At 43.5% G+C, this 14,122-nt stretch overlaps 1 protein-coding gene across 2 annotated transcripts in view; it reads left to right on the top strand.

Annotated features, from left to right (window-relative positions):
- PPM1L (protein phosphatase, Mg2+/Mn2+ dependent 1L) overlaps positions 1-10,622 on the top strand; it is a 171,991-nt gene extending 161,369 nt beyond the window's left edge. For both annotated transcript variants that reach the window (XM_083739863.1, XM_083739862.1), the window contains exons 4-5: positions 5,725-5,886; positions 10,261-10,622. In XM_083739863.1, coding sequence (XP_083595989.1) covers positions 5,725-5,886; positions 10,261-10,607 — 509 coding nt within the window. In that variant the 3' untranslated portion in view covers positions 10,608-10,622. The remainder of the gene's footprint in view (positions 1-5,724; positions 5,887-10,260) is intronic.
- The last annotated feature ends 3,500 nt before the right edge of the window (positions 10,623-14,122 follow it).

The raw sequence follows: 14,122 nt of genomic DNA, 5'->3' as shown, positions 1-14,122 counted from the left end.
TGACCTCAGAAGAACATGCACATGGTGGCAGTTTCCTTTCCCATTTCCAGCAGAATTCTCCAATGTCCCTAATGTTGGGATAGGGAGATTGTGTGCTTTGTAAATCTGTGCAGCTCCAAGAGATCTAAACCATGCCTTGTTTCATTTTAATTTTCTGTTTCCAGCTTGTTGGTTATGCGGGGAAAAGCACAGGCTTTCTCTTCCAGTTAGTGTACAGGGGCCTTCATGTTTTCTGGGGACTTCTTTTCAAAGCGCACAGCAGGTTGGTGTTCAGTGGGCTGTCTGGGGACCAAGACACAACATGTGTTCTCAATTTTGGGCCTTTTATGTTAGGAATTTTCCACTGTGCAATTACGTTAAATTTGGAGGCGCCTGAGAAGTGCACCTTCACCCCGGCAACAACACACACACACACAATGCAAGGTTACACGAATGAAATAACAATAGCTGGAAAGGAAAACAAAGTTCAAATAGGATTTCTTCTCCCGTGATGGCAGGCTGCCCACATGGGGTCAGGGACTTAATGCTAACCCCGCTGTCAGTCGACTCTTGCAGCAAAAGATGAAAAGTGAGGTTTCATAAATCACACTGGAAATTATCATCCTGCTCCTACGTGTGTGGGGGGGTGTTCTTCTTTTGCACACCCATGTTAGAAACACTAAGGAACTCATTCTGCCCCAAAATAAAGCATGAAACGAAAACCACTTTAATGTTTCTCATGATACATTTTGAAGACATCATCGCCTACAATGGTTTCCTGTTGTCCGGTGACATTGTCTTGCAGCTGCTCATGCAAATGTATCACTTCAGAAAGGAGAGAGAGGCTGAGAAATAGATCATATAAGAGGGTTAAACGGCAGTCCTGTGCACAGTTACCCTAGACTGTGCCCCATTTAACTCAGTGGGATTTACTCCTAAATAAACAGGGATAGGATTGCAGCGTTGCTGCAGCATCGTGAGAGTAAAGAGGATTAGATATCACATTTGTCATAAAACCAGGAGACGGACAAATACTAGCTGACATCTCTCAGGGCCAAAACAGATGAGATGCAAGCAATCTGTAACTGGATCTCCCAATTTTTATCTTTATTTTTAAAAACAAACTTAAAGGCAGTGGGGTAAAGTACTTGAATTTTCTGCAAGAAAGCATTGTTTAATCCTGCCTCTTTCCATACAGGTGATCAAAATCTCCCTATTCCCAAAACTGTGGGACAGACAAAGGCCTGGTATTTAATGCAATTACCTTCCATCCGTCCCCAATTGCTTGCATCTATTCCTTCTCCAGTCACATGGGAATTAGTGCAGAAGTTGAAAATGTCAAGTCAAGGTCAGGTGCTGGAGACAAGTCCTTTTAAGTATCTGAGATGGTGTTCTTAAGAATTGCTGTTTTCAGATGTATAACTTTTTGTCCTAAAAACTCCAACTGTGTCTAGATTTTCTGCCAAAGCCAATGAACAGAATCAGAACAGTGGTATAGTACAGTGGTACCTTGGTTCTCAAACTTAATCCGTTCTGGAAGTGTGTTCCAAAACCAAAGCGTTCCAAAACCAAGGCACGCTTTCCCATAAAAAGTAATGCAAAATGGATTAATCCATTCCAGACTTTTAAAAGCAACCCCTAAAACAGAAATTTAACATGAGTTTTACTATCTAACGAGACCATTGATCCATAAAATGAAAGCAATAAACAATGTACTGCAGTCACACAATCAATCAGTAGCTGAACTGGGTTCCACACAAAACAAAACAAAAAGAGTTGCAAAAACAAAAAGGCAAAACAAATAGCAAAAACAGACAGACCTCAGCATAACAGATAGTCAGCATAACACTCAAATCAGAAGTGTGGCACTCAAATTGTCAGCGTAACACTCACGTTCAGCTTCGGAAAAAGATTGCAAACCTTCTGGGTTTGCAGTGTTTGGGTTCCAAGTTGTTTGAGTACCAAGGTGTTTGAGAACCAAGGTACCACTGTGAAGCTGTTCAGCATTCGCCTTATGCCGTAATGGCTTTTTCTGTAATGTACCAAAGAGTTACATCTACCTCTTTGGGGTGACTCACATGTGAGTATCTAATCAGCCAGCAATTCTAGGATGGAGAAGTGGACATACATAATTTGTTCCATGGCATGCGCAGTGTAAGATGCAACCTTGGTGCTCTGCACATTGTTTGTGTGATTTCCCCCCCACCCTTTCCTCCTTTAGCCACCCCCAGAGAAAGGAGAGGTCATACCCAAGATCTTTACACAAATGAGACATGCACACTCCATGCACACGCCAACATCCCCATCCCTGCTGGCTCAATCCTCAGATCTTTGTACATTGAGCGGAATTCTGAAGGGGAAACCCATATTCATCTGAACATGTGCAGGCTTTTCCATGCGATTGAGAACCCAGATTACACAGGGTTGCATGGAGGACGGTGTGTGTATTCAGCTGCACATGCATTGACTTCTCCTTCAGGCCTTTTCCACCCAACATGCAAATGTTCGGGGGTGTAGCCTGTCTGAAAAGCGACATTGGAGGTGGGATCATTACACCTGGCTCCCTTCCCACTTTCCTGCATTACTGGAAACTGTGATGCATAACTTCCCTATAAAGCTGCAGAATCCACGTGGTGTAAACCAGTCGTTTGAAGGTACAACACAACCTTCACAGCCCAGTCCTTTAATTTGAGCCAATAGCAGGTGAATGTTTAGAAGGGGTCAAACTAGCACAGTTGCAGTATTACAGAAATCATCTTGTTGCACCAACTTGTAACGACATCGCTTCTGTGTTCTGGGCTGCAACAGCATCACAGTTTTTCAGGATCAGGATTCCAAAATGTGTGCCTATGTTACTGCTTTACGCTTCTTTCCTTCTCATGCATACATTAACAATGGGTTTCCATAACTTCCTCCTTCTCCTGCACAGCTGATAATTCCCACACAACCACACACCATCTTCCAAGTCTCCATTATATGCAGAGACAGATGTTTCAGTCTTATGAATAATCAGATGTAGATTAACTAACTGAGGTGAAAATTCACCTCGCACTCCTCTGGCCCACATAAAAGGAAAAAGAAAGCAAGCATGAAATTAATTTTATTTACCGGTAAATGATAAACCAGAACATGAATTGTGATGATGCGAAAATAAATTAATTTCAGCAGTCTTCAAGTAAGTCAAGTTAAATGTCAGGTGTGTACCCCGGAAATATTTAATAGCTGCTTTTCCTTGCAACTTCATGAAGGAAACCCAGAGTTAGCATAAGACAGAATCCAGTCCTTCAAGATTTCTAACTGTGCAGACCCATCTAGTTTATTCAGATGCAATACTGGGATGAATGGATGGAAGGGAGTGAGGGATGAAGGACAAAAAAACGGCTGTTGCATTTCATTATCATTTATTTAACATGTATGTTCTTAAGTTCCTTAACCCCTCCATGGATGCTGTTCCCCCTTTGAGCCATCAGGAATCTTTCTGAAAATACTCGTGAAGCTGCATTTAGCTTTCAACCCCTTTTAAAATCCAGGTAATGGCCTAGGAAGCTCTGTCATTCCCCTGATGGTTATTAGCTAGTTTTACAGTGAGAAGACCAGCAAAGGGCAGAAAGCTTCCATCAGTGGCAGATCAACACCCTGGAGTGTTGCATGTCTTCTAGGCTGTCCCTTAAGCGTGATGGTGAGGCCCAGCAGGCCTGGCCAACGTGCCGCAAGAAACATGTTCCGTAAACACAATCCAGAATTCCACGTGGTGCGTGGGGATTCTGTGGCAGATATGCAGGGGTTTCTTGGCAATTAAGTCAAACGTTCTAAAACCATGGGAGTGGTCTTAGCACACAAAAGGTATGTGCAAAACTAGATCCCATCTTGTTCAGAAAGATTTAATTCTACTTGGCGGTGAGGGTGGGGCATGCTTTTAGATGCCTCTGGCAGTATATGGATAGGCTTGCCTGTTAAGGACAGCTGAAACTCAATCGCTGTTGGACTTTTTTTGGTAGCAACTACGTGTAGAAAAGGAGACATTAAGTGTGTATCACCACACATGGCGGTAATCAGATTGCTAGATATGGTGGCTATGGCCTGCTTCCATTTTTGGAGGAAGCATATGCCTCTGAATAACAGTTGCTGAGAATCACAAGTGGGAAGAGTGCTTTTGCACTCACGACCTGCTTGCTTTGCCACCAGAGTGCTGGACTGGATGGGCCTTTGACCTGTTAGGGACGCGGGTGGCACTGTGGTCTAAACCACTCAGCCTCTTGGGTTTTCCGATCGGAAGGTTGGCGGTTTGAATCCCTGTGACGGAATGAGCTCCCATTGCTCTGCTCCAGCTCCTGCCAACCTAGCAGTTCGAAGGCACACCAGTGCAAGTAGGGAAAGTAAACGGCGTTTCCGTGCGCCGTGGTTTCTGTCACGGTGTTCCGTTGCACCAGAAGCAGTTTAGTCATGCTGGCCACATGACCTGGAAAGCTGTCTGTGGACAAACGCCAGCTACCTCGGCCTGAAAACAAGATGAGTGCCGCACCCCATAGTCACCTTTGACAGGACTTAACTGTCCAGGGGTCCTTGACTTTTACCTACCTTACCTTGGCCTGATCCACAGGGCTCTTCTTGCTTTCAGTTTTCTACAAGGAAGTTGTATCTTTATAGGAAGTGCATCATACATAAAGCACCCCCCTCAAAAAAACGGAGTTTTAAAGAGATTGGGTAGCTTTTCTTGATGAACTGTTCTGAATCGATTCATGCTAGATGATTTTGCAACTCAAACCTCCTCCAGAAGGGCACATTTATGGTGTCTTTGCAGGAGGCGTGACCAGCGCCCAAACCCTCAGCTAAAAGCAAGTGCATTGCATGTAGGAGATTGCAGGTTTGCCGTTGCATTGGACAACTGAATTGGGCTAGATGGTCCGGGCAGGTATGAGGCAGCAGCATATGCTCTGAGGATGTAAAATCAACCTTTTCTGGATAACGAGGCTTCTCGTGGTCACATGCCCAGAAGTTGCCTTTCCTTACGGCACTCAATTTGACAGGGGGGTCAAGCAGGTTGCAGCTGCCCCAGATATAGTTGATTCCTACATCTTGTAAATGTAAGTCGCTGTCAGTCATGAACGGCAACAAGCAGGCTGATATGTCAATAGGAATTTTCTCTCTTATTACTCTCCTTGCCCAGTGAGAGAAGACACCTGTCAGGTTATCACCGGGAATATATTTCCCTCTGCCTTTCGTAATTTAGAGGCTGTTTCCTCGTGTCCTTTACCACACGCAGCAAGGTGCCGTTCACGTTTTTGCAAGTCTCCCATGCATTTGTGTCCCCCAAAATCAAGGGGCAGTCTTTATATACCGTGAAAAGGTGTGTGTGTGTGTGTGTGTGTGTGTGTGTGTGTGTATGTGTATAATGTGATTTCCTGCCATTTAAAATTACACCTGAATGATAAGCCAGGTGAGAAGTGCTGTGCCGGAGGACTGACCCCTGTAATGCCAACCCAAAATCAGATATACTAGAAATATTGTGCAGGGAAGAAATTTACTGTCAGATTTGATCAGTGTCATTAAATAGGCTGTCATCGGAGTACTAGATGTTTCGTTCAGATACAAACACAGCTGCTGTTTCTGATGGCTGCTGAATGCAGATAACACAGGGTTTTTTGCGGGGGGGAGAAAGTGTTGACGTGAGCAGTAGTGATTTCCGCTCCATTGTCTTGATGCTCTCTTCATCTCTCTCCGTCCCTCCTCCTCTGCCCCTTTCAGGTACAACGTGTTTGATTGCGTTGCTGTCAGATAAGGAGCTCACGGTGGCCAACGTTGGGGATTCGAGGGGCGTTTTGTGCGATAAGGATGGCAATGCTATCCCTTTGTCGCACGATCACAAGCCCTACCAGCTCAAGGAGAGGAAGAGGATTAAAAGAGCCGGTAAGCTTATAAAGTTTGGTGTTTACTTCTGTGGGCCTTATATACTGTAATAAACTTGGCGGGAAGATGTTGTTTGCATTTTTGGAAATACGGCTGTATGGAGCTTCTCCTCAGGGAGTGGAGAGGCTGGAGCCAGACAGTATGGCCTGTAGCTAATGGGACTTGTAGTCTAGCAATAGTCTAGGTTGGAGAAGCCAGGACCAGAGATTGCTTATTCTTTTATTCTTTATTAAATTTGTATACCGCCCTTCATCCAAAGATCACAGGGTGGTACACAACATAGAAATTCACACAACATAGAAAGATGCACACACAAAACTCTGGTAGCTTGATTGGAGAGGAAAAAAACAACTTGAAGCTTCCAGTTCAGAATGGATAAAAACCAGTGCCTCTTCTGGCTAATGCTGCGTTATGTCCTGTGATAGCGATTCATTCAGAGCAGGCAATAGTTCTCTGTGGGAAAGAGAAGAAAATGTAGATTCCATACACTGGTGAGAGAGCACAAAGTAGTCTTTTAACAGCAGAGCACCTATTAGCAATTAACATTTGAACCTGATTATTGTAATCCAGAAGAGGCGGCTTCATTAAAGAGATGAATATTCTAAAATTTTCACTTAAATAATCAGCTGAAAGAACTCCTGCTGCTTTGGAAATGCAACTTTTATGTTATTTTTCTCTCTGTATGCTGTATTGGCCTTGTTTGGGAAGGGGGGGGTAGGCGAGGGAGTTGTTCCTTTTTAAATTTATTTTTATGGGCAGCAATGGTGCCAGACATCACCAGGCAGCTGCTGAGATCTGATACCTTGACAGGGTCCTCACCATGGTGCCCCTTGGCCCTCCCCTTGGTTTTCCTTAACAGCTACTGCTTATTTGCCTGCTTTGAGCAGTGCCTTCCTGTATGTGCAAGCAGTAACAGGTATAGGAATTAGAATGTAAAAGCTTGTTTTGCTCAAGTCCAGCTAATGAAGTAAGTGGGCTTCCCCCTTCTATCCCAGCTTAACAACTTGTGAAGTAAGTTTAAAAACAAGATTTATTTACATTGGTTCGCAGAAAAGACAGCAGCAAATCTATGCCGGCAAAATTCTTATATTTACAGTATAACCAGCTTCAGGCATGTGCCTAAAACTGGGGCAAGCAGAGGTATGTTTGCCTCCAGCACCGGTCAAAGGGAGAGGGAGGAACAGGAAGTACTATATGCTCTTTCTCCAGGAAAGGAGGGGAAATGACATCACACAGAGCCCTCTCTATCAATTGTATTTCTATGGTTTGAGTATCTGCCTATCAGCAATGCAGCTCTGTGGTGTTAGCTCCTTCTCATGCTCACTAGCAAAAATATGCATTTGTTAGCTTTGGCTGCTCATCTTCCACAGCTTGGCCACTGGATTCTGCTGGACCGGAAGAACAAAGGGCTTCCTGTACCAATTTAACTTTTATGTAATTAGAATAGGGGGTAGCCTTTGTTCACTGACGTACTTCGTGATCGCACGTATGCGAGGGTGCTGTTTTTTTGTTTCCTTTGGGAATCCATATTGACTGGTGCCATTGACTGGTGCCACATGGAGCTGTAAAAGGTGTGCAGAGGTGTGGAGCTCCAGTTTGCAAAAACTGCATATTCCTGATATGGATATACTTTTTATTCATGTTGAACTTTCGGATCCTTTTGACGTGAGCTCAACATGCAGCAGTGCCAAAAACCTTTTTAAAAAAACCTCCCTCTTAAGCAGAAGCTTGAAGTGCACAATGTTTGGTTTTGTAATGAGGATTTCGAAGTGCTCTTTCAAAGGCAGAAACCTGAACTTTTTTTCTAAAAGGAAATGCTTCTCATCCAGCCGCAGGCAAACACCACATGTTTTTTGTTGAGATTTCAGCCTTTGCTTCACAGAGGCAGCAGAAAGCCACTTTCCGTGCATAAGAGGTGGCTGTTGAGGCCTGGAAAAGCAAAAAGCAATCCTGCAAAGATGGAAACCAATGAATATCAACTCTTTGCTGCAGGCAAAGGGAGCTACATGTATTGTTGCAGTTGTTAATTTCATTTCTATTCCGCTTTAAATTTTTAAGGTGGGGGGGAATCTCAACGCAGTTTACAACCTACATTAAAACGTCAAATAAAACAATCCAGAATAAAACATTAGAGAAGGAAGTCAAATATAAAGTATACAATTCAAAGCAACAGGAAACTAAAATATTATCTGAAGATTTCAAAACAAGACATTGCAAAAGAAGGCCAGCTACAGAATCAACATTTAACGCAGCAAAGTTAACAAACAAATAAAGTTTTGGCTTAAACACATGCAGAGCCATGGGAATCCTGTGGATCCAGTTTGATGGCAGTCACAGAATGTAATGGAATTTTGCAAATGGCTGGAGTCCTTCCCTTCTGCTCCCCTCCCCTGCCATATCCTTTGCTTTAAGGAAGATGCCTGCTGTTTGTACCCAGAACGTTCCCCCCTTTTCCTTCCTAGAACTCTGAAGTGTGAGGTGATTATTTTCAAAAGACTTTTCTGGATCATTGCAAGGACCCTTGGGGAGAAGGAGGATCAACTTCATTTGTGTTATTTCCTTTCCTTTTTGCCCCAGGGTAAGATTTTGGTCTTTACAAGTGTGTATCTGATGTGCCGCCGCCTTCATAAATCTTTTTAAATGAGTGCGAACCTCCTCTTGAATTGTGCCGAAGGGAGAAAGAGGGCTTGCTTAGAGCTAGGAGGCAGGCTGCCTGAGCACATCACTGTATGGCAAACATCAGAAACAAAGGCTGATATTTTCTTGCTGTTGAGCAATTTGTCAAGTCTATTTGGCGAGCAAAAAACAAAACAAAACACGTAAGGATGTACTTGCCTCCAGGAATTCATGTGACAACCATTTCAATGGCATTGGCTTGGATACTGACACAACCCAACTCCTTGTAGCAATGTTTGGGTATTTCAAAATGGATTTCAAAATACATAGCATAAAATGGAGGAAATAACTCCAAGGAGATCATCTTCACAGTCCATTCATGCAGGTTCTGTTAATCATGCTACTCAATATTTATACGTTTTTCCTCTCACAGTACATCTTCCTTTCTTTTTTAATGGACTAATCCAATGGATCTAAGAAACAATGTGCATAGAAGTCCAGCCTTGGGGTGTTACCCATGAGACAATGGTAGCAGCAATCATGCAGATGTTAAGTTCTCCTCCTCCTCCCTGTCTTCCCCTCCTACTGATATTTAGGAATATTTGCAGCATCAACAGGTGTGTTACCTTACCAGCAGCAGCCGCCAGTGAAATCAAGTGAGGAAGGGCAGAAATGCCATGTGGCGACATCATGACCTGGAAGCGGGAGAGAACTTCAATTCATGAGTTACATTTTTGAGAGCATCTTCAAATCAGGAGGAAGCTGTAATTTCGACCTTACAGGCATTGCTATGCACACCCAACATGCACAGTGTGATAGTTCAGGGTGCCAACACATACCTTGCGTTTGGTTTCTTTAGAATGAGAGTCGCTAGAGACTGTGGCATCTTTATAATATAAAGTTTATATATAAAAATATATACAGGCTGAACGTAAGATGGTTGGGATCTGTTTACATCCCAACAAATTTTGTCCCACAATTAGTGTCCTTCCTTCCTTCCTTCCTTCCTTCCTTCCTTCCTTCCTTCCTTCCTTCTTTTCTTTCTTGGGGTGGATAAAGTCATAGCTTTGGATTCAGTATAGATGGACAAGACCAGCCAGGGAACAGGAAGAAGGCCTGCCCTCTTTAGCCCATCTTCTGAAAACACCTCCAGCTATTAATTTCTATGGCAACCAGTCACTTGTACTCTTTAGTCATGCAAAGAGATAACACAACAGACTTGCCTACAGCCAATAACTTGCCGGAAAGACTGGCTTTACCACTTTAGCAGAATCCCATCTTGTGGATACAAAACGACAAGCTTGGGGGTGATTTCAAATATCACATTCAAGCTAACACACACATCCACACATCCTATAATAGTACCTTCAATGGTGGCGTGTTCTCCTCTCTTTAAAGTTTTCATTGAATCGAAGCACAGGAAGTATAGTTATAATGGAATGGTTCTCCAAATAAGGAAACTTCGCTCTTAGCTTCACGTTTCCTAAATGGTTTCCCTGAGGAATTTTTCCTTCCTTACGTCTTAGCAGCAGAGACACTGGTGTATTATGGGGAATGGAAGGAAAATAGGAAGGGGGCATTGAAATGTGAGGAGTGCTTGGGAAAGAAAGATCGCAATAAGAAATGCAAAGCAAAACAATTTCTCTGTTTTCTAACTAGTTTTACAGCCCAGAGGCACAGAAGCGTCTGAGAACAACCTCATGCAGTAGCAATTTAATACAATATGTGTGTGTGTTTGTTTGTTTTTCTTCCCTCCAGGTGGCTTCATCAGTTTTAATGGTTCCTGGCGTGTTCAGGGGATCCTGGCCATGTCCCGCTCCCTTGGAGATTACCCGCTGAAAAATCTGAACGTTGTCATCCCTGACCCAGATATCCTAACCTTTGACCTGGACAAACTTCAACCAGAATTCATGATCTTAGCATCTGATGGGCTGTGGGATGCTTTCAGCAACGAGGAGGCCGTACGGTTCATCAAAGAACGCTTGGATGAGCCACACTTTGGAGCCAAGAGTATAGTCCTGCAGTCATTTTACAGAGGCTGCCCTGACAACATAACAGTCATGGTGGTGAAGTTCAAGAGTAGCAGTAAAACAGAAGACCAGTAAAATAATAATAATAATTCTCCTATCTTTCTGCCTCTCTCTCTCTCAGCGAACTCCTTCATCAAACCTTTACACTTCAACATGGTAGACAGCTGTAGCAAGTATATTAGCATTAAGACTGTACATCCAAAAAGAAAAGAGGAAAAAGAAATCACATTTTTTCCTTTTTTTTTTTTTTAAAGCAGAGCTATGTGGCAAACGCATTTAAAACCATTGTGTGGGGGTTAAAAAAAAAAAGCTCATGCTTGCTTTCTTTTCTCCAGCTCTTTTAAGGATAAATTCTCCCATTCTCAAAGGCTAATCAACTCCTGCTTAGGCTATTTTGAACAGCTGTGATTTCTTAGTCATCCACCCAGGAGCTCAACTTGGGAGTGGCACGGCCAGGGCAAGACAAGAATGGCTTGTGAGCAATTGATGGAAGTGACACAGGACTTTCACCATTGTAACTATCTCCACCCCGGCATGCACTCTGTTTTAATGCTATTGCTCTCTGTCCCCAAGCCCTGCTAAACTGCAGAAGTAGGAAGGTGGGTAGCAAACAAATTTGTAACTGTTGATCTGTCTTTTCATAGGAGGAGGTGAAGGAGGGAGCCTGCTGGGCACACAACAGGCCACCCTTCTCCCTCATTTCATAGGTAAACATCCTTCCTGCCACATAAGTAAAGACAAGCTCTTGAGCTTCTCCAGCTGTCTGTTTCTACTGTCTGTGTGCATGCCTTGAATGGTGCTTTGCCTTGTTTTCAATTCCATCCAGCAGGTAGCTTTTGCGGTCCATGCTCCTTGGGAAAAATTGCACAAACAGCATTCATTGACTCTTCCTTCTAGACATGGTGGATATCAGGACTAGGCTATGCCTGCAAAAAATATTTATATATATATATATATATATATATATATATATATATCACAGATTGTTGTAAGGGCTGGGGATACAAAGATCCTGTGTAAGTCAGCTGAGTGTTTAGCACAGAATACTATTTTCATTCTGTTATCAACGTGTGTTCAGATACAAGGCAGGGTTGTTGATGAAGCGAACAAGCTGAAATGTGAACTTGCTGCCTAGTTCACACACATACGTGCACACACACACACACACACACACACACACGCACGCACCAGCAGCAGCTTTTCAGTAGAATGGAAGCTTAATTCAAAAAAAGAAAGAAAAAGATGGACAAGGGTAAAATAATTCTGGTGGCCTGGGTATTTAATTATGTAAATAATCGAAAGCCGGCCTAAGGAATCAAAAGTGTTGATTATGTATAGCTGTATTTTGGAGCCTCTGAATATCATATGCTTTGCCATAGAAAATGGACCTTTCCAATCCCAGTATTGATTAATAATGTAGGTGTGACCTGGCTACTTAATCCCCCATAATGCTCATCACCTGATAGCTCCATGGTCGAGGAAATGGGCAGGTGGGCCAGTGGAGCGGTGCTGCCTTCATAAACGTCACTTGCAGAGGCTGCACAATTTTATACCATAGCTTAACAAGAGACACTTTGTTGTTCAGCAGGGTTCTGATCCCGGGTTACCCATTGAACTGCTTTAAATGCACTTGGCGGTCAATGAACTCCTGCCTGTTTCTGCTGGCTCTGATGTGCATGTGCAGAGCAAACTGTATGTTTCCGTGAGCTGAAGAAAGGTGGGTGAGTGCTACCCTGGTTCACCTGTGTAGCGTTGCTGCCCTAAGAAAGAAAGAAAGAAAGAAAGAAGAAAGAAAGAAAGAAAGAAAGAAAGAAAGAAAGAAAGAAAGAAAGAAAGAAAGAAAGAAAGAGACATGTGGGCTGCTGGGTCATGTCAGTAAGCTATAATTCAAAGCCATATGCATGCAAGGGATTCCCAGTCTCTTCTATGAAGAGGGAAACTTGAGTACATATAGTGGAGAACGCCCTGTTAGGAGACATTTCGCTTCTGATGGAAGTGAAGGAGAAGGCCTCCATTCACATACTAGAGCATGGCCACTAGGTTCTAGTGAATGTGCATTAGTAGGTGGGCTATTGCTAGACTTTAGCACTTCTGGAAGTGCCATTTGCGCAGTCTCTCTCTCTTCATTTGCTGTAGATCTGGAGAGCCTGTTGCCGTCCAGGTGTTGTTGAACTCAAATGCCCATTGTGGCCATGCTGGCCAGATGATGGGAGCTGGAAAGTGTTACTCCTCATCCCTCCTGTAGGTATACGTAGGACCCCCTCAACAGATAACCCATGCCCCTCAATGGCAGCAAGGAAAGTGTCCTTAACTTTCCCTGAAACAGGAGTGTCTTGCAAATAACACAGCAAGGGATTAAGATACGCAAAGTGTGTATTTCATCCTTCTGGTCTCTTATTTCTTGCCCTTGTCTTCAATTATATTGTGTGCACTCTTAAAACAAATGAACTCCGGTGTCAGACCGCTTGGGCAGGTAAATACAAACAAAGTCCTTATCCCTGCCCCTATTTTGCTGCCCTCCTATATTAATGTGGAATAATAGCTCCTTTAACTGAATGACTTAATGAATGGCTCCAATGCTTTTAGCAAAGTACAATTGACTCTTAATGCATTCTCCTTGCAATAAGATAGGGGCAGAGAGCTCTGGGGGTTAACAGCATGCATCTCATCAGTGCCCAAGGATACCAGCTCTGCCCAGGATCTTTTAGATTGGAACATAGGAGCTGCCTTAGACTTGAGTCACACCACCAGCCCATGTAGCTCAGTACTGTCTGCACTGATCAACAGCAGCTCTCCAGGGCTTTTTTTTCCTGGAGATGCAGGGAATTGGATCTGATGTTCTGCATGAAAAGCCATTGCTCTACCACTGAGCCTGAGTACGAGGTGCCAGTCCGCATGGTGATCAGGCCAGATTGTTTTGGAGGATTAATTGGAGAGCCAGTGTGGTGTAGTGGTTAAGAGCGGTAGTCTCGTAATCTGGGGAACCGGGTTCGTGTCTCCGCTCCTCCACATGCAGCTGCTGGGTGACCTTGGGCCAGTCACACTTCTTTGAAGTCTCTCAGCCCCACTCACCTCACAGAGTGTTTGTTGTGGGGGAGGAAGGGAAAGGAGAATGTTAGCCGCTTTGAGACTCCTGAAGGGGAGTGAAAGGCGGGATATCAAATCCAAACTCCTCTTCTTCTTCTTCTAATTGGGCTGGCACATTTGTTGTAAGAGTAGATAAAAGATATAAGCAACCAGATTCAGTGGAGGTCATTGAAAGGACTGGTCTCACATTTCTGTGGGAGGTGAATCAAAACTAGAAGTGCTATTCACTAGAAGTGCTATTCACTTCCTGCAAAGAACTGTTTTCAATAATCTCACTTAACCTTGGGCTAATCCTTATTCTATGCAGTGGCAAAAGAACAAGATGCTGTTGTAAAACATTGATAGATGTTGGCGAGGGACCATCCATAACATCACTCTTTTAATGGTCTTTTTAACCTTCCCATTGTCACACTTTGCATCTTTTTCAGCCATGGCCAATTCTTCCTTTGTTGTAATCCTTTGATGCATGGCATACTTCATGGGTGTACTCTGCCTCTGCCAAT

This window comes from Podarcis gaigeae (genome assembly GCF_964106915.1).
Source record: "Podarcis gaigeae genome assembly, chromosome: 5".
NCBI classification, from domain to species: domain Eukaryota; kingdom Metazoa; phylum Chordata; class Lepidosauria; order Squamata; family Lacertidae; genus Podarcis; species Podarcis gaigeae.
The sequence above is the reverse complement of the archived record's forward strand: the minus strand, read 5'-3'. Positions and strand labels throughout refer to the sequence as shown.